Below are 22,823 nucleotides of genomic sequence, written 5' to 3'. Positions count from 1 at the left end.
GAGTAGAATGGATGGAGGAAGGGATGCAGGGAGCATTGTAAAGGGTGGCTGGAACTGATCCTTGTTACTGTTAAATATCAATATATTGAAAACAGCAACAGGCCCCATTTGAGACTGCTGGCTTAGCTGTGCTGGCTACTTGAATGCTTGCTTGCTGATTTCACGCACCTTTAGAATTTATGAAATGTGCAGCTGATGTTTAAAAAAATAAAGATTGAAAGGAAAAGGCTGTGTGGGTGAAGGTTAGCTTTTCAGTGAAGAATGTGCTGTTTGGCTTGATGTGTCAGCATGGTTTGCAGTGACTGCTCTGACACATTGGTAACTTTATCTTACAGTCCTCGGGATAGGAATGTTATTCCTTTAATGTTTTCCTAATCAATCATATCTGAATATGTTGCCTCAAAAGTGATATCCTAAGGGTACCCTAAGAAAAAAAAATAGATCAGAATACAGTGAGCTCTCTTAAAATTAACACCATTAGAAAGGAGTAATAAAAGTAACATTTTTGGGTATTGTGTGTTTGTTAGAGATCTCTTGCTTATTCTGACCTTTCTAAATGTCATTGTTTCATGTTTGAGAAGACTGTGCTTATTGTATTTGAGAGCACTCATTTCCTCAAATGTGTGTTAAATTATCTTTAGAGGCTGTGTTTTTAGGGAGACGTGCAAATGTGCATATCCCAGACTGTTTTCTTATCAGAAGTGTTGCCTTTGTCTAAAAACACCTCCCCAAAATTTAGCATTTCATTCACATAAAACACAACTGAAAAGGGACTGAGAATATGTTGTACTTGAAGAAAGCCTGGTGAGAACAATGGGAGAAATTGTGCAATGGTTCCTTTTGGGGAAATACTGGGAGATTTCTTGTCCTCCAAAATACCCAGTGGAGATGGAACAGAAAGGTTTCTTCTCTTACATATTTCAGGACATTATCTCCAAGGCAGATTATTTGGCTTTATGAGATAATTCCTTGACTATCCTGACTTGTTTTCTCTTTCCTAGCTGACAGTCACAGCTCTCCCAGAGAAGACACCCCAACTGGGAGCATGGATTCTCTTTCTTCCCAGTCTCCAACACCTGCATTCTCCAGCAGCCCCCTCGGGCTCTTGGATGGAAATCACCTTATCATGGACAGTGGAGATCTTGCAGGCTGGACAACAAACCTGTAAGTAACTGAATATTAAGTAAGGATTTTTCTACTGGTATGGTTGTGAAACACATTTTCCTTTTCAGTTTGGTGAGGAGTGATTTTTAGAAATTGCATATAATTGTGTTTGTTTTCTTCTGCTAGAAAAATATGTGTTTATGTGTTGTGATGGAGCTTAGAGCCTACTTGAATGCTTTTAAGAAAAAAATGTTCTATGAAATCTACTTCATTTTCCTGTTACCTGTTATAACATTTTAGATGGTTTTTAATTTTTTTTAATTTAAGCAGTTTTATTTCAAGAAAACATTAAGGTACACTTATATGCCATACTGCTAAGATTTTGGGCCCAGCTTTGGGTTTGGATAAACACACTGCAATGAGTGTGTGCTCAGATGCTGCTGTCTAAGAACATTATTTTTTTAGTCTCTTCTAAACAAATTAAGGCCTGGTTTCCAATGGAAGTGCAGTCTGTCACTTTCAGATGAAAAGATGCTGTAGGTGTTCCATTTTTGAGTGTGACCTAAATTTAGCAAAAATTGATGTTGAAATGTTAGTCCTGACTCTCTAATATGTGTCCAGGTTTGATACACAAAGAGCTGACCATAACTTGTTTTTAAATCAAGTTGAACTTGAATTGAATTCTCTGCTTTGCTATTCATTCAGACTTTAACCACTATCGAGACAAACTTTTCCAGCCTTTAGTGCCAAGAATGGTGGAAGGAGCAGGTCTGGAGAAAAGATCTGTTACAGATATTTTCCATAATGGCATTCTGAGTAGCCAGCTCTGGTGATGAAACAGGTGTAAAATGTATGTGTAGATGTACATAACACATGAGAATATGTAGATATTCATAGAATAATTATTAATAATAAACTGCTGACTTGGGAGTTTATTAACTAGAACAATTTTTTTCTCTCACATGTATTGAAAGAATTCCAGATGTATAGGTATTTTCCATAAATGTTGTTTCTTCAGTAGAGGTCTGAAGTGACTTTTCCCTTATCCTCTTGTACTATCCTCTAGAAGTGAGTAGAATTAGCAACAAATTGTAGTTACCAAAGAGAGGTGCATGTGTGGAAAAGATGCTGAAGTTGGTATAAAACTGGACTGTCAGTGACAGCTAATTAAGGAACACAGGTTTAGCAGGACAGTGAAAATGTCACTTCAGAGAATAAAAGGAGGATGTTGGTTTTATCCAGAGAGTTTGGGAACTTCAGGTGTTTGAAGGAACATTGCAATTTTTTTGGTTTGTTAATTTTCATCAAGAATTTTACTGCACTGGTGTTTTGGAAACCTGACTTGATGGCTTGAGGTTTTCTGCTCAGTTGGAAACAGTATTTAGAGTTCTCTTTGGAAGGAAAAAAATAAAGGTGCATGGTATATGCATTTAGATAATTTGTCAAAAGTAGTTTCTTTCTTCCACTCCCCTGTCTGTGAAGTCTGCTTTAGAGCTACTTCTGTAACAAGCCTGGACAGTGACAGAATAGTCTGTGAACGTTACATTCTTTTTTTCCTCTGCTTTCTCACCTCAGATTGGCTTCTCTTCCCCTTCTAGTTTGGATGATTCAGAGGGCCCTGCCTTAATAAATAAAACCCAAACCAAAACATAGAGCAGCTTCAGTGTAGTGGTGGCAGAATGTAGCTCTGGTAGCTCTCAGAGCTCCAGGAAATGTAGCACTGGCTGTTGGTTGCAGACTATTCTCATAAGATTGACCAACTCTTAGAGTTAGGTGAAGATCAAACCTTTCTGTTTGTGCAGGGTTTCAAAATGTTTTGTATTTTGAGCCAAACTGGGACAGAATCAACCCTTTCTAAAATCCACAGTATCATCTCTCAAATGGTATTGCAGGTGTTCACTGAGCTACAGCACATGCCATAGGGAGTCTAGGGAAGGTGGAATTGTACCAGAGGATCCGGTTTCTCAAGTTCCTGCTGATGTTTATAACACATGGGTGTTGCTTGTCGGAGATCGATCACTCCGGAGTTATGCAGTCAACAAGGTGATGGTGACTTCTTTGTGGCAGAAGAGTTGCTTGCAGCTTGTCCCAGGGGAAGGATGTTGCATTGTGGGTCAAGATGTGTCAGATATTTCGAGAGCTGGTTTACACCAGTAGTTTGCTTTAAGCAAGAGTACGTGATGGGTAGCAAGAATACTTTTTGTGGTATTTGTTTTCAAGAAAGAAGAAGCTTGGTTTTTTCCAGAATGATAGCTGTTGTCACCACAATGTTTCCTGGCAGAGATTTTGGTGATGCATGCCCTTTCCCTGTCCCACCTTCCTAAGCAAGAGCTACAGCTGCCAACATGGTGAGGTGAGCACCAAATGGAAGCAAATACACCCTCACATCCTGATGGGCTTCATGTCCAGAGTGGTGAAAGAAGCTAAGAGAGCAAGGGCTTTGCCACCAATTTGAAATGTCTCACAAAGCCCCGACTGCTCAATTGTCACGTCAGTATTTAAAGATGTGCTGTGCATACGGTGAAACTTGAAGGTGATGTTTCACATATGTGCCATTTTGAAGCCCTGTTAAGCTGTTGGTTTTCATGTCTGTAAGTGTGTGTGTCTGCCTGATGCTAGATTTTCTCTGAAAGCTCTGTGTGCATCAGACATATGTCCTGTGTTGTCACGTGCTGCTGTAGGGGTGAGTAGAGACTTGGGTGATGCTTGGCAGGGGTGCTTCTCAGTGGAGACCTGAGTTTGCTGCTTTAAGACTACCATGCACCCTAAACTTTCTTTAACCTTTTTCCTGAAGTTATTTTTAACTTCACACTTCCATCTAGAGCCAAATACTAAAAATAAATACGTTTTATTTTTACATACACTCTATGGTAGAACATAGCTTTTTTTTTTTTTCCCTGTCAATCACCAAGTTACACAGTAGTTTTTGAACACACAGGACTCAAACTCCAAATAGCCTAGGATGGGTGAATTACCACTTCTCCCTGATGGAGCACAGTGTCATAAACATGTACTGTTTGAAAATACCTTCTATCCTAGGATGCTTTGCACAAGGTGATCTCAAACATAAATTCATAATTATAGTTGTGAGCTGGGTAAAGGATTGCTCTCCATTAGTATGGACACATTTTTCCCTTTAAGGTAGAGCAGCAGCAGCAATCTCAGTTTAATTAACAGCATTTGCATTCTTCCTTTTTTCTTCTCTAAGTGTCCATACAGATTCTCTCCTACACAGTTTCTGGTTTTTCTATTGCATTTGTCCAAAAAGTAAGTAAATCTGCCACATCTTTCTTTTCTTCAAGATGCTTGATAGCTTTCTGCTAGAGGATGTGACCCTGACATTACTTTCAGTGCCTTCCTAACTGGCACTGAAAAATAGTGCACTCTAATCACTCAGATTTTTATTTATGTGGTGAAATTTTTAATAGTTTAAAATATGTAGTTTCCTAAGAGGAGTTCAGTATTTCAGACACTAAGAGGCTGGATAGCCTTTCTAAGCTAGTCCCCAGACTGTTTTGATAATAGTGATGGTCTTGGGCTTGGAGATATGGATTAGAAGGAGTTACAGGTAGCTGTTGAACTGCATTTGAACTGTGGAGCTGTAGTCAATCCTCCCTTTTACCTGCAGTTGAAAGTTAGTGATACAAAGTTTGAATTTCACCCTATTGCACTATGGCTTTGCACATGTGGTGATAGCTAAACTGGGTATGCACTTCAGTGTCTAATAAATATACTTAAGCAAGCAAAGACAAAGTGTAATTTAAAGTCCTCTTATAGTGAAGGAGGTGGTATTGCCAAAGTTTCAGTATCAGATGTGGAGTGATGTAATTAAATTTAAAAAGGATGAGGGAATTTTTTTTTTTTTTTTTTGCAGCTGTTGTGGTTTGATTATAGAATTTACTTACAGAATAATTTATTGATGATCCTGTCCTATTCAGCCTTTCCAGAGTTCTGGCTGTAATGGCAGCTCACCTCTGATGGATTAGTACAGATTTCCCTCATTGCAATGACTGATTTGTCAAAAGGTGGATTACAAGTCATGTCCTAAAATACTGTGGGCTGCCTTATGTCTTTTTTCACTTGACCTCAGAATGAACCAAAAAACTGAACACTTGGTATTCTCTGGACTCGCTATGTGTTGTAATTAATCTTTCTGAGGACCTTTTTCTGATAAGGAAAGATTTGTTGCTGTAACTGGCTCCTTGTTGTCACGAGATTCTTTGTGCTTACAGTACAATGCCCTGTGCCAGGGCTTATCTACAGACCTTACAGACTTACCCCTCACAGTGATGGGTTTTCAGAACTGGGTCAGTCTTCCTTTTTTTGTTGAAAGTATCCTACACTTGCTGCATGATCACTTCTTCATTCAAATCATGAAAACTAATGCCTTGTTTCTCAGCTGGAGAGTTCATTTTTGGGATCTGAGACTGCAGGATGTCTGGGTTTTCCAGGGGGCTGGAACATGGTGACTTTTGATGGTTGTTCTGGATGGAGTTATGATGCAGGATATGAAACAGCCTTCCTCAAGATGATACTGAGCGTCTGTTTACCTTGCTTTCCCTCTCTTTCCCTTTCTAAGCCTTTGGGATTTTGCAGTTCAAGGGGATGGAAAGCATTCCTGTCCCTCAAACATTTTGAGTGGTGTAGGTGGGTGCAGGGCTTGTTAAAGCAATTACATTTCTGGGCTAAGAATGGTAAGATTCATAATTTCCAAACTGAATCTCACCTTGGATGCTTCTGTAGGAGCATGCAGGATACAGTCCTGACAGTCCAAATACCAAAGTGTTCAAAGCCCAGAGGAGAAATGGAAGCACCAATATAAATGGATTTTCAGGAACATGCAAGGGACTAATGGAAGATGAAATAATTCAGTCCTTTTTTTTTTTTTTTTCCATTTCTTTTGAATTGCTTCTCCCAACAGTAAAATATTCTGTTACCCAGTTCAAGGGTATCTAAGTGCTACATGGTGGATCTAGTTTTGGGGTTTTAAATATGCAAAATGGTGACAAGATCTGCACTGTGCAGCATCCAGGGTCTTTTTGACCAGGCTGGGAAGATGTTACTCATTGTTCATGAAATCTCAAGCTGTTCAAATTGCTGGTGAGCAAACTGATGTTAAAAGAGCCATCAGATGGCAAGGGCGGGCAGAGAGAGTGGTGTTCTGCACATAACAGAAGCCTTGGAGATAGTTATTAATTTTGTTTGACTGCTGTGTGAATTCCCATCAGCCTTGTTATATCTACATCAGTAGACTGCATGTCTGGTCTCCTTAAAATGGCAATACTTTCTTTTTTGTACTTTCTGGCAGTGGTGTGAATTTGCAGCTTTACATAAATGATGAATGATTTGGGTTTCGCTGTCTTGAAAACTTTTTATAATATCTAATGCCACCATCCTGTTTTATTGAAAGAAGGTGCTCTAGCTGCTGTTGGGTCATTGTGTTTATTCTGCAGTTTGGTTTTGTTTCAGTTGCCACCTCTTCAGTGACTCAGCACTTGGAGAGCGGGTTTAGCGGAGCAGGCACTTCTTTTTGTACCCCTTCATTATGCAAGCAGAGCAAGAGCCCTCATTTTGCAGCTTCTTTGAGACAGGCATAATATAACTTAGTCATGTGGCTCGTACAAAGCAGACCTTGCCATCTCCTTGGCTGCCAGGGAGCTTGACAGCAGCACTGCTGTTTGAGCACAGGGTAAATGGTGTGTGTGCTCAGGGCAGGGAGGGGTGTGGATGCAATCACTGGGATGAGCTAAAGTTTACTTTATAAATTTTAAAAAATTGTTATTCTTTTATTTTCTTTTCTTTGCATTCCTCCAGGGTAACACAGCCCCCTCATTTTTTTTTTTCCTGAAAGGAGCAGTGGTGAGCTATAAGCTTATAGATGTACATATTTCACTTTTGCTTTGTCTGAATTATCATTTAAAAATGCTTTAACTTGGGACAGCTGCTGTAGACATTAGCTTTGGATTTACCAGACTGGCGTGAAAGATCATTTCACTAATGTGTTAGCTGCTTCACTGAGACTTCACAATCCAAGTTAAAAAAGCCTCTATTTCAGTGCTGACTGGTGTGCTCTGTATAAATGAGGGTTCAGGAAAGCTGCGTGCATGTCACATACTTGAAAATTTGAGGATGCAGTTTCTTTCCAGGGGGAACACAGATGGGGAAATTCTGGCCTTCTGTTTGTCTCCAGCTTTGCTGCAGCTATAACAATTTCTACCATTTTGGCCACATATTTTTCTGCTCCCCACTCCCCAGGGCACAGGGGATTTTAACGTGCAGAAGACATAGTGGTGGTCACTATTGGCTTGCATAAAGAATCAGCAGTAGCCAACACCCTTTGGTACACACTGTCATCTGGTAATGAAACCTTTCAAGAACGCTTTCATTGAGTTTGTCAGCCAGACACTGTGATACGACAGCGTGGCGCTGCCAAACTTGTCTGAAACAACCCTTTTTTCTCAGGAGTTGCAGTGTAGATTCTTTTCACAGACTCTCTTCCTTGCTCTCAAGATAAGAGGCTGCTCTTTAGCTGTGTTACCTTAGGAACCAGCCAGATAAACATCCAATAAAATCTTGTTTTCAGAAATTTCTTTCTGAATATCAGTACAAAATCTCTAGCTTATTTTCAGTAAAGCCCCCCTCCTCCCTTTTCCCATCGTTCACTATGCTAGACAATAGCATTTTTTCCTCAAAGAGAGATGGTTATGTCAGCCTTTTTGGGCTTTTTTCCCACCCACAGGAAATGCATTGCCTTCATTTTAGCCTTAGGAGAAAGGATTTCTTCAACATACCTTCTTAAAGTTGAGATGCTGTGTGATAACACGTGCAATACTTTCTAATATATCATCATCCTGATAAACAAGGTGTGCAAATCTTTATAGCAAGGCAGCCTTGATGTGACAAGAGCCCTTTCAAAGAAAAAACAATAAAATCTAACCTTTCGTTGCTTATACACCACAACATTGGAAATTATTTTTCTTATTGAGTAAAACCTTCTGTTTCAGTAACAAGAATTAAGTGGTTCCTGAGGTAACCAAGTAAAATAAATTTAAAAAAAACCCTCACAGCCAAATCCCTAAATTCTAGAATGTGCTTAATAGTTAAAGCTATCAACTTTTTTTTTCTTTGTTTCTTTCTTCTTACTGTGGTGAACCCATTGCTATTGAAAAATGTGTTGGGTTTTTTGTCTCCTGCTGGATGGTAGAGCCTGATCTCTTGCTGGGTAACCAGGAGCCTAAAGTGACAGGCAAATTCTGCTGCAGTGTTTTCCCTACAGCTGTAAAGTATTAAGGGAATTCCTCAAAAAAGTGGGGGAGGGAGCAGCCAAGCACTCCACATACCTGTACTTCTGGAGTGTTTTTCCACTACAACTCTTGGAGTGGCTCAGAATTTGTAGAAAACCTGCCAATTTTAACATGCTTCTATATAATCCTGTCTGGTAAAGGACAGTCTAGTCTTACTTGGTGATAGATTGCACTTCTTGTTGAGTCTCTGTAAATGGAGAAATTAATATGCCATAGTGTGGAGCTGAAGATTTCATTTCATCTTCTGTTGCTTTGTGTGCACACCTCTTTCCTTTCCCCCCCTCCTTTCTTTCCTCTCCAAGTCTCAGCAAGAAACCATCTGGTATTTATTCCAAGTATTCTTATGAATGACCAATGCTTCCCTGGGTCAGAAGGTTCCTTTTGTGCTCTCTCTGTTCTGAGCATTGCTTTGAAGTCATTAATTCTGTGTGAGGTGCAGGTGGTGTGTGTTGTTCTAGAGCTGATTGAGTAAATTGCAGAGATTAACATGATGCATCTATCAATTAAATATTTAACAAATGCAAGTTTTAATATTCACTTGTTGAAAATCAAACCACACATCTGAGGTTGCACTACAAAAGGCCACTTGGTAGAATATTCTTGAATTATGAATACTTTGCATTAGAGACATTTAATACTCCTTTTGCAATATACTTGGAGTGTTATTTTTCTGTTTTCAGTCCTTTTACAGGTTTCAGAAATGAGCCTTACACCAATCCTTATCACAGAATCATGGCATGGCTTAGGTTGGAAGGGACCTTAAAGATCATATCATTGCAACCCCCCTGCCAAGAGATTGATTTGAATTTAATAAATAGCAAGGAAAATATTTTTTTTCCAAGTCTCAGGACTGTTTTAAGTAGAAGAGTTTAGTCTGTGCAAGAAGGTACTTCTTTTAAATTCACTTTTGAAAAACCTTTTTCTTGTGTTCACCTGCTGAGTTAAAATTAATTCTGCATGTAGACATTATGAGTGAGGAATGATGAAGAAATTATTTACTTTCTGGCAAACTTTATTAACTTTACAGTGCATTGAGAATTGGTTTATCCTCAGTATTTAGAGGAAATGATCCAAATGCTGGTGTTCATTTTTTTGGTTTGTATGAATGAAGAAACTTTTAGATGAAGGTTTTTCTTTTATTTGAGGAAAAATTTTCAATTATTAGATAAAAATGGGAGGAAGGAGACAAGTTGAAGTAAAAGAGAACCCTAAAATTCTATAGGTGCTGTTCCTAAATGTATGTCATCAGTGGAAGATGTAAAAAATTGTGCAGTGGAAGATTCCCAGGCAGAAGAGATGACTGGATATCCTCTTCCCAAAGTTAAGCATAAAATATGTTTTTAGACAGCATGGTCCTACTCATCATTCAGTTTAATACATATGATTCCTTTCCTTTTTTGGTAAATGTGATAATTTTTAAAAGCAGAGCATGTTTTGATAAACCCTTCTGGTTATGATTCCAGCACATTTAAGTTTCATTTTACTAGTGGAATTAACTATAGAATGCTGTTTTATAAACTGTGAATTCCAGTTTTTATTCAAATGCTATCTGATACATTTCCAAAGGAAAAGCCATTGTCTTGTAATAAGGAATGCGGCATTCACATTATAAAGTACTAAATTAAAAAAAAAAATAGTCAAAATAAATGCCTGCTTAACTTTGTAACTTCTAGAATGACTATGATATATGAATTTGTAAAAGTTGAATTTGATTGTAAATCATGCTATGCAAACCAACAAATAATGATAATTTCTTCTAGAAATTAAATATCCCAGTGTACAATAAGATAAAAATTAGCTATCTAATTTAGGTTTCCTGCTTTCTTTTATTCATCTACAATTATAACTGGTCTGATTCTTGATTCCTCTTTTTGCTTGTGTTCACTCCATTTTGATGAGGTGTGCATTTAGACTCCCACAAAAACCTTCTTGACTGAGTTCTTAGATTTTGGTGGTGCTTTTCAGATCAATGCTCTCTAAGAGATTAATGTTGGAGTAAGACAAAGTCATAAATGCTGTATTGGGAAGTCTCTACTTCTGAGGGAACAATTGCTGTGTGCAAATGATTTTAGTTGTGTTTCTGCTTAGAAACTGCTTAAAGCCCAGCTCTTTGTCCCAAAGACATGCTGACAGCAACTTTTTGTTGTTTTGTCAATGCCATGAAGGAAAGCCTTCCAGTGCTGGAACACTTCAGTCCTTTTAAGGTGTAAAATTAGAAATGTTCTTTATGTTGGGGACAACTTTGTTGTTTTCTAATACAAGTTTTAAATTTTGCCTGCTATTTCTTCTCCTCTAGTGTCAATTTTGTGTTCAGCCATTAATTTCGTACTTATTTGAGCAGTGCATTGGTGGGGGCAGCCACTGAGACAGTGTTTCCACAGCTCCATGAAGATCTCAATCCAGAGCCAGCATCGTGATCCCAGTGCTGGAATAGCTGCAGCCTCTTTAGAAATCTTCTCAGTTGTACAGTACTGAGGAGATTTTTAAATAGATTCATCAAAACTTGTAAAGGCAGAGTGGCAGCTCAAATAATAGCCTGCTCTATGCAATTTCACTCTGTCTGTCTTTATTAGATAAGGAATGGGGAATTTTGCCCTTTTATTGCTTGTGTCATGCATCTCAGGTAATTCTCCTTAGCTTAGGATGTAGGGCATGTAGGAAAAGAATTCCAAGGAGGAGTGCAGAATCATACAGTGGCCATTTCTGCAAAATCAGCTTGATAATATGATTTGGTTTGAATTTGAAAATCTCACAGGTTGTCCAGTTATAAAGATTCACATCTTTTGGTAGGATAAGAAATTTTATTCATGTTGTTAATTCTGCCTTGAATGTGTTTCCGCTCAGTCCTGCTCAAAGCCGCCCGTCGATGGTCTCATGGATGAACATTCCATCTGCTAACCCAGCTGCCACAGATGCTGCACTACCCACTTTCTTCTTCCCCAACCCTGCCACTGGCACTGACAGAGCAGTGGAAAGGTATGGTGTGCACTTCAACTTTTGCTGGCTCTTTATTTGCCTCCTTTTTCTGTATCATTACAAAAACAGTCTCCTGTGGCATGTGAATGATTATCTCCCACCAGGAACTGCAACTGCAGCAATTTTAACAGAATAAAATACCTGCCTACTTCACCTTACTTTTCCTTTGAACACCTGCCTTGGTGGAAGGCACACAGTACCCCGAGCCAGTGGTCTGCTGGTTCATACAGGAGAGCTCTATGAACAATGGGTGGGCAATTCATAGTGTCTCTCTCCTGCAGTGTTTCTCTTAGAGTCTTTTAAAATGCCAATTCTTCCACCTTTGCCAGATTTAAGATTCTCATCCTAGACTTTCTTCCTTTCTCTGTGGTTTCATTCTTTTCTTTCACTCTTTTTCCTTCCATCATGTTTCTGCTTCCTTCTGTGTTGTTTTCCACGTTTTGAAGTATTTTGAGTTTTTTCTTTGAAGGTCTTCACCATCTTAGCTTTTCCCTTCAAATCTAGTAATATTTGCCTTTCTAATTAAGTAGTTCAAGTAGTAGGTATATTTCACAAATTCTTCCCAACACTTGATTTAAAAAAAAATCCTAATTCTTATTACTGGTTGAATTTTTGAAGTATATTATACTTGGCCTGCTATTGAGTTCATTGCTGACTAGCACATGAAAAAAAATTAACTGTAGTTGAAAGTCGAGTTTGTCATAAAAATAGTGTGCAGAAAGTTGGGAGTATGATATTCAGAAATGCCAACAGTAAGCTGTGAAGCTTCAGCTTTGGCTATGTGTATGAATTATAACCCTGTAATGATGCATGTGAGATTGTGTTTAAAGTTTTAGTCATCTCCAAATGTGAATGGAGAGAGAATGGCTGAGACAGTGTCTTCCTAATAGTAAAAAGTTGCTACAATTCATAATTTCATTTTTCAGTGTTGCCCACCGAAAAGCAAGAGCAGTTTATCCATGTGAAGCAGAACACAGCTCTGAATTGTCATTTCAGATAGGAGCAATATTTGAAGATGGTAAGTACTGCTTGAGTAAATATAAAGCAATGAAAAACAAATTGACAAAACTGCTAAAATGGCTTTGGATAAAAATACAAGCCTGACTGCTATTCTGCCAACACTGCTGATGGCACACAGTTGGTGATGGAGATCTTTTCTGGTATGAAGAAGCTACTTAACATATCCTTAGCACTGTGAGGCAATGCTTTTGATTTTTGGGTGAATAGACTCTTCCAAGTGGTATAATTTTTCAGCATCCTTTAGATGTGTTGTAGTTTCCAAAAAAAGGTTATTCAGTAATAGAAGAGGACACCTTCACCTATGAAACTGAGTTTTTTAAAATGTGAACGCTTGTTGTAAAATAACACAGGGGTTTTCCTTTAAAGAAAAAAAAAAATCTGTTTCAGGATTTTGAAGCAAACACAGTACCAGGAAAATCAGGTGAACAGTGGAGAAAAAAGAGTGTTTTTACTGATTTAGATCAAGGTCTGCATTAGTGTGTGCATGTACTGGTAGAAAATGGAATATTCACTGAGGTGTGGAATGAAGGCCTGTGTTTAATGATTTCTATGGATCCAAATACAGCATTACATGTGAACATCCAGAAGGTGATTCCTGTGCTCAAGACTGTTCTCAGTGAACTTCCATGGATATACCCTTCAGCAAATGCACAGGGACTTCAAACTGATAGGAAAGGTTTTAGTTTTTAAACCTTATGCCAATGACTACTCTAATACAATTTCTGAAGATGCAGAATGGGAAGCTCAGCAATTTTTGCTTTTTTTTTTTTTTTAACATAAAGTGGTCTGGGTTCCCCACTAGGTTCTTCCCTACTAGCACCCACCTTAAAAAATCATTCTTGATGTTTCCTATTAGAGCTGCCTTACAGGCAAATCATGTCTGAATCAAGTTAGGTGGAAAACCTTTTAAAGATGAATTAGCTGAGTGATTGCTCTTTTTAAAGTCCTTAACACCACTTATTTTAATTTAAGATTTTTAAAACATGACTGATAGGGCTCTTCAGCAGACATCAAACTGTGTACAGGAAAGAAAATCTAGTGCATGGTAGAAAAGATTTGATGTCTGGGAGAGGCATTTCTGCTGTAGAACAGCAAGGGTTGTGTTAGCTTGGGGTAAGGAAGTCTTTCAAGAAGTAGTTCTTTGTGTATCGCGTTCTTGTGTGAGAGCAAGGTTAAGATTCTCTCCTTGTAGGAGAACTCAGGAAGTGGTGACAAAAGCCCCATGATTTGGTGCATTGCAGCCTCGGTTAAATTTTTCAACTTGGGAGTTGGATTGCCCCAAAACAAATATGGAATTTGACTCTGGAAGCTGTGGAGAAATGTTTCGACTGTAACTTTTTCCATGTCATCAGACAAATAAGGTCCAAAGCCTGGGAAGAAGGTTGCATGGATTGCATTGGAAAACCCAATTGCAGATTTCCGATGGCAAAGCTCACATTTCCTTAAACAGTTAGTTTCAATTTGTTCTGCCATATCCTGGTTATTTCACAGGTGTTGTCCTTGCCCTGCAGGGCTCTCACCCTCAGCTAGGCTGTGTATTGGCAAAAAAAAGTGGGGAGAGCATGCACATAATAAGGCAGTAACTGTATGTAATGGTAATTTCAGAACTTTTCCCAGTAAGTTTTGCCATGGATGGCTCATGCCAAGTGCAGACCTGTCTCCACATTTGAAACCTCTGAAATGCCTCGACGTGGGTCTTTTCTTTCTGTATCAGTGTCTGTGCTGAAATCAGATTGCAGTGAATCAATTCAGGTTCTTTAGTTACTCAATTTAAATTCCCATATGCCCTAATAAAGCCCCCAAATGAAGAATTAAAGTAATAATACATCAATTCTGCAGCTCTACCAATAACCTTAACTATCAAAGTGACAACGCATCAATCAAGTTGACATACAGCTAGTATCAACCATTAAAGTAACTGTTAAATTAATGTCTACTAAAAAGTGCTGCTTCCATTAGTGAAGGTTTTATATGTCTCTCCTTTCTCCACCCGGCCTCTCTCACTTTCTAATCCTGTCTCTTTTTTTTTTTTCCCTTTTTCTTTCCTCTCTTTTCTGATTTGTTTTCTTTTTCCTGTTTCCTTCCCTGTTCTTGGTTTGTCTCTCTTGGTCCATAGATGTTGATTGCAGCAGCTCTCTCTCAGCTGTCATTATTCTGGATGAATATTTCTGGCTGCTTCAGCCTCCAACAGGATAATGGCATTTAGGGAAGCAGTCTTGCACCAGTCATAGCTACTAAATGTAATATTGGTGCAAGAACGTGAGTTTAACCTTTGCTCCCATCTCCATTTCCTGTTTCTAAACAGGGGGTAAAAAAAATCTGTCTCAGTCTGCCAAGGTTAGATTTGCTAATATTTTAAGTTAAGCTTTGCATCACCTGATAGGAATCTGTATAGAACCTTAGCATTTTCACGTTCAGGTGTTTTCAGTACTGCATGTACATTGTGCTTCCCCAAATCCCACAGTCTTTCCATTAAAGTGCCATAGAATATAAATGCTAAGGCACCATCTGGTAAGTTAAAAAGAAAAGGCAAAGTTTTCTATTTAATTGAATTGTGTAGGAAAATGAATAACATAATCTGAACAATATCCACTAGATTTTTTTTTAAGGTCTTCAATTCGCCTTAGGCTGTGCCAATATTTTTATTTCCCAGTTGTTACAGGCTATATTATTGACAGCATATAACAATATAATTCAAGTGGTTGGAAGCAAAGCTTGGAGAGTTTGCAGCTGGATAAGGGCACATAAGGGAAGAAGCAGAGTAGGATCTGAGATTGAGAGACATATGCTGGCTGTGCATGTCTGTTGTTGTTGAGGCAGATATTCCCAATAATCAGGGAAAGAATAATCAGACTGCCTGGCACTGGAATTTTGCCAGTCTTGGAGCCAAGAGTTATTAAATTTCTGGATCTTGAAAGAGACTGCTTAAAAGTCAGTAAATGGGAATTTCACTCCGGAGAAGTGTTTCAGATAGGTTAAATGGTGTTTACACAATAAAAATTCCTTGGCAGAACTGCTAGCAGGAAGGCTTCCTGAAAACTTGTCAAGATAGCTCTTATCAAGGCTTTTTACAATTTTTAAAATCCGATTTTAGGGACTAGAAAACATGAGGAAAACTGAGAGTGTGTTTTATTCCTAAGGAAAAGTGGGGCACCCATCATCCCCCCCAAGTATAACAGGAACACAAAAAGCCACATTCACACAGCCCTTGTCACCCCCATCTCTCTCTCCCACTGTAACAAAGTGCCAGCCTTAGTTAATGGTCCTGGTTTTGACTCCAGGGCACTCTCTGCCCTCTGATTCATGCTGTGGTTCTGGACTGTCTTTATGGTCCTGACCAATCCAGGACTTACATCAAAGAGAAGCAGTACTCCCAAAATACTGTATTGCACTGTATGTGCAAATGGGTCTTTTGCTGGGGTGAAAATGGAGATAGAGCTACTTCTTGGTGCACCTTTCATCTGTGTAGTTCAGAGCACTTGGAAACTTTCATGGGGGGAAGACCCCCTGACTCCTAGTCCTGTGTTCTGTCCACAAGATAATTCTGCTTCTCACAGTATAATTAAGGGAAACAGCAAGCTTTGAAATTTCAAATTCCAGGCTAACCCTAAGCATGAGAAATATTTCTGCAATCAACTCAACCCACAGGGATTGTTTCAAAAACCCAAAGGGATTTCTAAACATAGAGGGCTTGCAAGCACATTTGGTTGCTTTAGTTGAATTTCCTGATGAAAAATTGAGTTCTGTGGAAGCGGGTTCAGCATCATTGAGTTCTATGGAAGTGGGTTCTAGTGCTAAAGTGGTTTTAGCAGTGAGATTTCTGTTGCTCTCAGTAATCCTCATTTATGTTGCTTTTTGAGGTTTTTACTGTGATTGACAGTCCATGAGAAAGGGAGGCCTCTTCTGCCAGACACCATTCAGGTTAGATTTGCTCCCAAAACAGCCAGTTGCCACAAAGACATGGAAATCAGTGTGAATCAGTGTCTGATTCAGTCTTGCTGAAGTTGGTGGCACCCAGCCAGTGAAGTAATGCTGCTGAGGAAGTAAGTCCTGCTCTCATTGTGGTTGAGACCTGTGAAACATTTCAGCTGCCAGAGCAGAGCAAAGTCTGCTTATGGCGTTGGATCTCTGGGAAGAGCTGCTTGCAAATTTTATGTATTTGCTAATAAATAATAGCATTGGCAATATCAAAGCTATTTCCTTTGAAGAATACAGAAAAGTAAGAGGCAATGCTGCAAATACCAAGTTGACCTAATGGTGTTTCTTGATTAGAAAACATCAGATCTCACTGCAAGTTCCAAGTCTGTAGATTTTGCTGGCCCATTTGACCTGGGGTGATTGTTCCATAGCACTTGCTGTCGTTCTGATGCTCAGACATCTTCCTTCCCTGCACCTTGCCTCCATGAGTGCTGAAAAGGCCTTGCAGCAGGTACTGAGGAAGTCATTGGCTCCCTCTGAGCTCTCAAACTTGGCTGTTATTTGCACTGTCCTAAGAAGCAATGGCTTTTAGTGGTGGTTCTGTGCTTGGTCTTGTTGTGCAGTCTTGCTATACACTCATTAAATCTTGCTGAAAACATTTACTGATTAGTTCTCTGCTCTGTATCTTTTATACTAGGAGTGTTTTCCCCTCCTGTCCTGTGCCAACACGAGCTTAGTCCTGTGGGATGATTGCTCTATTAATGAGTTGTAGTTTTAAGGCCAAGTGTGTAGTTTCTGCATCAAGGTTGCAGAAACCTTGCATCAAGCATTTTCTCAGGCTTGCCTCATTTTTAAATGAGGCAAGCCTGAGAAAGTGCTAAGAACTGTAATTGTTGTTGACTGAGAAGTAGTGACAGAAAGGGGACACTACAGATGTCTTCTCTTGAGCAGGGTATTTTTTTCAGCAATAGGCTGAGTCCTGGGTTTAAGAAGAGCTGTGCACGAGAGAGGAATGGGGTTTGTGTGGTTAAGTGGTTTTGATTTTAAAGGAATGCATGCTGTTGTACACTGTACTTCAGAAATGGATTAGCAAAGTAAATAGGATCACTGGAGCTTAAAGCAGCTTTACTTTTGGATGGCACCTTCATTAATATCTTTTGCCTACAGAAGCAGTCAGTGATGTACACAAGTATCTTACCCCTTCTTGCACAAGGTGATTGGAGTGGGGGAAGAAACCTTCCCTGCTGTGACAGTCACCACAGCTGCTGAACATTAAGAATTACTTTTTGCTGTGTTACTTTTTCTATTACTTTTTATTGCTAAAAAATAATTTCTTTTTTTAAAAAAACCAAAGATCTCTAGAAATGGCGCCCTTACGTGTAATTGAGCGATTCTTTCTTCAGTCTTCCCAGAGTCTAAAAGAGCTTTCTGCAAACAAGTGAGGCCCTGAGCTGTGCAATGTACATGGGCAATATTTCATTTCCTAAGGCCAGAGCTCAGCTAGGTCTCGTCTGCTGGGGTGAAAATGGTGTTTGCCACTCAAACCCAACTGCTGGGCTGTAGTGTGCAGAACTCACCATGATCTTATTGAACTTACTTGGAAAATATTTCTTTGGAAGTTTGCTGTTGAGTCGAGTGATGTGATTCCGCACAGTTTGAGCATTTCCTCCTCTGCGTAAATTTTAGGTAAATTTTAATTTCAGTGTGATCCCCTCAGATGAGGGCTCCCCTCAGCTTGAACAGGCCTTGGATTTATGGACACTCACATGCCAGTGGTATCTACCCTCTTTCTAATGGAAATTAAGGTTAAGCACCAGAGGACAGGTAGAAATTTCCTACTTCTAGGTTTTCTAGTTGCTTTCCTTCCTAATCTGTCCTTTTTTGGGGACTGTTTCCTGTAATACAGATGTGCTCCGTAGGTATGGGAGACCTCAGGGAGGGGTTTGGCTGGCTGCTGGTGCATCTGCTGGAAATGCAGAATTACAGCTTCTGGAGGGAGGTTGGTGGTGGTGTCACCATGCAGTTTCAAATGCATGTGTACTCTGTAATTGTGGAACAGAAAGGACAAAGGCAGAGGAGGGCCTGCTAATTACTAATAGTAATGTAAGTTACTGTGTGAGCACAGATCCTAAAAGGTAATTATCTATGCATGTTTTTCCTTTGGAGTCTTTTTGTTGAACACATTTATTACAAAGATAAGCCCAGCCTTTCGTGCTGAATCTAAACTATCAGTATCATTTGAAAGCAGTTTTGTTTTCTGGGTTCTTTGGAGTTATAGCTGTGGTTTTAAGTATGGTTTCTGAGCACAGCTGTCTAACAATAATAGGACACAAGGAAAAAAACAGGGAAAGTATATGATTTTAAGTCCTCAAATTAAGAGCCTTAGAATGCTTTTGGTAGTGAGACTTAACATGTTGCTCTCTCTCAACAGTTATTTCCCTGATATCTAGAAGGCTACAAATATCACATTTCCCAATGTGTTAATGTGTTTTAAATAAAGCACAGGCTGGCAGCACGTTTCAGCATTTGTCTGATGTCTTCCCTAAATACTGTCTGTCTCAGAAGCACTGTGAGGATAAATTAGTATGGGAGAGAGTGCCGTAGGTTGCTAAAAAGTGTGGGATTTTACAGTTACATAGGTAAATAGGTATCTGCATTGTATCCTTAAAAGACACATCAGAGGGGAATCTGAGGCCTTTTTAGTCTGTTTTCCAAAGAAAGGAGGCTTATGCTTCTTTTTTAACTTCCTGTCAAATGTGGTCAACATATATATTCAGGAAGTCAGATTTCATTTATTCTCTTGCTCACAGAGTAACTTCTGGGGCATTGAGAGTCCAAGCTGAAATATTTCTTATTTTATATTCATGGATACTCTTGCATGAACTTTTGGATTCACAGTGGTAAACACTTAGGATGGCACAAGGAGCTTGCAAGCCTTTGCTTTGTGTTTTGTGAATTGCCCTATGTATCTGAATTTCAGAGAGAGGATTTAATCAGAAGAATGATTCAGATTTTGTCCACTGGTCACTTCTAATAGCAGCTCTATTCTGAAGAGATGATACTTAGAGTGACACCTGGCTCATTTCTATTTTTCCTACAATCCTTTCTGTGCTTACTTTTCATGCCAAGTAAGGTCCTATGCTGTGCTTCTGTGGTTCTGAGCTTCCACATTCATCACTTCTGCTCAAGACAGATTTTTGCTCTTGTTTTGCCCCACCTACTGAAAGTGTTTTCCACTGTTTGATATAAATTCTGACTTCCCCACAAGGCACAAATTTTTTTATTTTATAAATCTGTCCCAAGCTCCATTTACCATTTCCTTAATGAAGTCTCCTGCACCTAAAAGCTATTTCACCATGTAGGCTTTGCAGAAGTATATTATAAAGTATTTAAGTCAATTTAATAATCCTCTTTATCTTTCCTAGCCAGATTCTTAAACTGGTGATTGCAGATGAAGGGAAGTTTTTATGGATGCTTTGCCTGGTGTCATGGAGCTAAAGCTGAAAAGTACTAATTCAAACATGAAAAGATGCAGTAATTTTCTCTCCTTTTCTTTTGCAGTGCAATTTTCCAGAGAGCCAGGATGGCTAGAAGGCACGTTAAATGGCAAGAGAGGACTTATTCCACAAAATTATGTTCAGTTTTTATAGCTTTGTGCATTGAACCCCAAGAAGGTGTACATGGTATCCATGGATTTTTGTTCTAGTCACTTGTCTCTACTTTTGTGACTGCTTTTAATCAGTGACGAGCTGGACTATGGATTGAAGATCTTAATCTGTATAAAGACCTTAAGTGTTGCCAAATATGAATTAGAAAAAAATTATTCTTTGAGGGTTGGAATGTCGGGAGGGGGCAAGAAAGAGGGATGGAGGGATAGGTTAATTTTTTTAACAGGGTGCTTGTTTTTTCAGTTGTAAAGAGCATTAGTAGTATGTTTGTTTGAAAGATAAATGGCTTTTGAAGTCAAGTATTTGGTTGATCTGTGACTCAACTTAGTGTCCTGGAGATTATGCTTTGATAGCCACCATTTTTAACAGAATGTGAGGGTTCCAAGGCCCTGGCACAGGCTGCCCAGAGCAGCTGTGGCTGCCCCATCCCTGGAAGTGTTCAAGTCCAGGTTGGATGGGGCTCTGAGCACCCTGGTCTAGTGGAAGGTGTCCCTGCCCAAAGCAGGGGATTGGAACTAAATGTTCTTTAAGATCCCTCCCTACCCAATCCATTCTATGATTCTATGATCATTTTAGGTTTGTAAAATACTGATGGATAAAAAAAGCTATCATGCTGACAATTAAATTATATTTCAGAGTGGAATAGCCAGTGCAGAACAGACATCAGTAAGTAAAAATAATAGTTATCAAGACATGACATTTTTCAAATGTCTTCAAAGAGCACATTCATTTATGTTGCGTGTATGATTTCATTTATTTTATAAAGATAAGACATATGAACTTTTATTACAGGCTCCTATATGTCATGGTTCCTTTGCTACTCAAAAATATCACTGTAAATGAAATAAAATGTTATTTGTTATTTGACTTGTCATTCCTATGTTACAGACTATTTTGCTCTGGTTCTGGAAGTTGTGGCATGAAATAATTATTGGCAGCTCTGTGCAGTCAGCCTCAGGCAGGCTCTAGAAGGGATGGGGAGCTTTCCTCACGCAAAATAGGCAACTCTGGAAGTTCAAGCCAAAAGGGAAAAGAGAATCTCTGGCTATGACGCTTTTGCATACTGTAGAATTCAAGCATTTTATCTGTTGTCTGTTTTAGCTGCTTGTCCACCTTGCCTGTCTTCCTTCCCTCCAATTGTCAACTGCAAGGTCTTATTGATGCCTCAAAATTTGTAGAACTTCAAAAAATTTATATGCAGTTTATAACTAATTTTTCTATTTTTCTCTCCTTCAAGAAAGACAAGAGAGAGGATGCAGGAAAGTATGACAGGCTGGCATGCAAATACAGGCTCACTTATTTGTTAAAGTGGACTCCGTGGATTTCGAGTCATTTCCTGCAGCTCTACTTAGCTTGCAAGTTTTCCTAACAAATGAGATTAGTAAACCAGTTAATGGTTAATGCTGCCTTGGGGTTGGGATGGCTTCTTCCCCAAGGATTTAACTCCATGCCATTAATTTGTTCCTTTGCCTGGACTGCACAGACCACTGGAATATGCACAAATCATTTCCAGATGGAGCAATGGTGGGCCAAGGCCAGGACAGCTCTCCAGCACTGACCCTCATTCCTTGGAGGAGTTTCTTTTGGAGAATTCTCCTGGTATTGGAGCAACAACTGCTCCAAAGCTTTTAGGGAGTTCTTGTCTTGGCTAAGTGACCCAAGCACTGAAAATGACTTCTGACTGATTTTCTCCTTGATTCAGTGTTAAGGAAATAGCTGCACCAGTACTTGCAGCAACAGCCTGCAGGTTTCTGTGCTCAGATTTGTTCATGTAGCAAAGCTCCCTTCTGGCTGGGTCTCCTGTTGCCTGAGCCCACAGCTCTATCAACTCATCTGTGGCCTTAAAAATTCATTCTGGAGGCAGGATGGTGTTTGTGTGCCAAACTCAGTTTTCATGGCTACCACTTGGTAGAAAATGTTGAAAGGAGAGGGAGAATATAAATCTTTGGTGTTAGCCTCGCAGGTGTGGCAGCGAGGTATGCTGTCTTGTCAGATGGTGAAGCTCTGATAACTTGGAGCTTTCAAGCTTTGGAAGTTGCTTCCATTTATTTTGTTGTTGTTTTAAACCTGCAGTGCATGTTTGATCTTGTTCTGGCTGCTGTCCTCCAAAATTCTCAATGTGCTGCTCTGCTTGCTCAGCTCTAGCTCTGTGTGGTGGGGCTTTTTTTCCTTATAACTGAGGAAAAGGCAGATATAAAGAGAAGGAATAATAGTCTTAGTGTCTCTTCCATCCAGTCCTGTGAGCCTGTTTTACCTTTAGGTGAGATGTTTTGAAATGACTCCTGTTACTCCTGGAGCTATGCAGAACCCAAACAAGAAGAAAACTTTTCTACTGAGAAGTGATACACTGAACAGAGGTAACACTAATCCAGACTTTCTCACGTCCCAGCCGTTGTCTGAAGGCAGTGGTGTGAGCTGAGCCAGATCAGATCTGGCTTTCAGGCTAACCGCATTGCCTCTGAGGAATTCAGTTGTGGGAACTGCTACCCACCAGATGGGTTTCCACATCAGCCCAGTTACACCAATGCCAAGTACAGACTTGCACAGCCCAGTAGCCACGGCCCAGCTCATTCTTCATCCTCGCTGCTGAGCAGAGCTGTAACGATGCCCTCGGTACTGACTGCTTGGAAGTGGCAATTTAAAAGATGCTAACATTGAAAAAAAATAAAATACAGAGGAAGTCAAGCTTTGAGATTGCTTGCTTTCCTGAAGGTGGCCTTTAGGGCATGCCTCTTGTCTGCTAGCCATCTACCATGGCTTGGTAGATTTTGGAGGAGTGCAGTAAAGTGGTGCTGAGACAGGAAGGAGGACAGGGAGTGCATTCTGGAGAAAG

General features: G+C 39.5%; 1 protein-coding gene across 2 annotated transcripts in view; it reads left to right on the top strand.

Moving 5' to 3' along the window:
- The window catches only part of ARHGAP10 (Rho GTPase activating protein 10), a 139,162-nt gene extending 118,310 nt beyond the window's left edge, over window positions 1-20,852 (top strand). For both annotated transcript variants that reach the window (XM_018926922.3, XM_009101358.4), the window contains 4 exons: window positions 1,002-1,164; window positions 11,253-11,384; window positions 12,311-12,402; window positions 19,884-20,852. In XM_018926922.3, coding sequence (XP_018782467.1) covers window positions 1,002-1,164; window positions 11,253-11,384; window positions 12,311-12,402; window positions 19,884-19,972 — 476 coding nt within the window. In that variant the 3' untranslated portion in view covers window positions 19,973-20,852. The remainder of the gene's footprint in view (window positions 1-1,001; window positions 1,165-11,252; window positions 11,385-12,310; window positions 12,403-19,883) is intronic.
- The last annotated feature ends 1,971 nt before the right edge of the window (window positions 20,853-22,823 follow it).

Source organism: Serinus canaria, chromosome 4 (genome assembly GCF_022539315.1).
Source record: "Serinus canaria isolate serCan28SL12 chromosome 4, serCan2020, whole genome shotgun sequence".
Classification (NCBI taxonomy): Eukaryota; Metazoa; Chordata; class Aves; order Passeriformes; family Fringillidae; genus Serinus; species Serinus canaria.
Note: the sequence above shows the minus strand (reverse complement) of the source record. Positions and strands in the feature narration are given on the sequence as shown.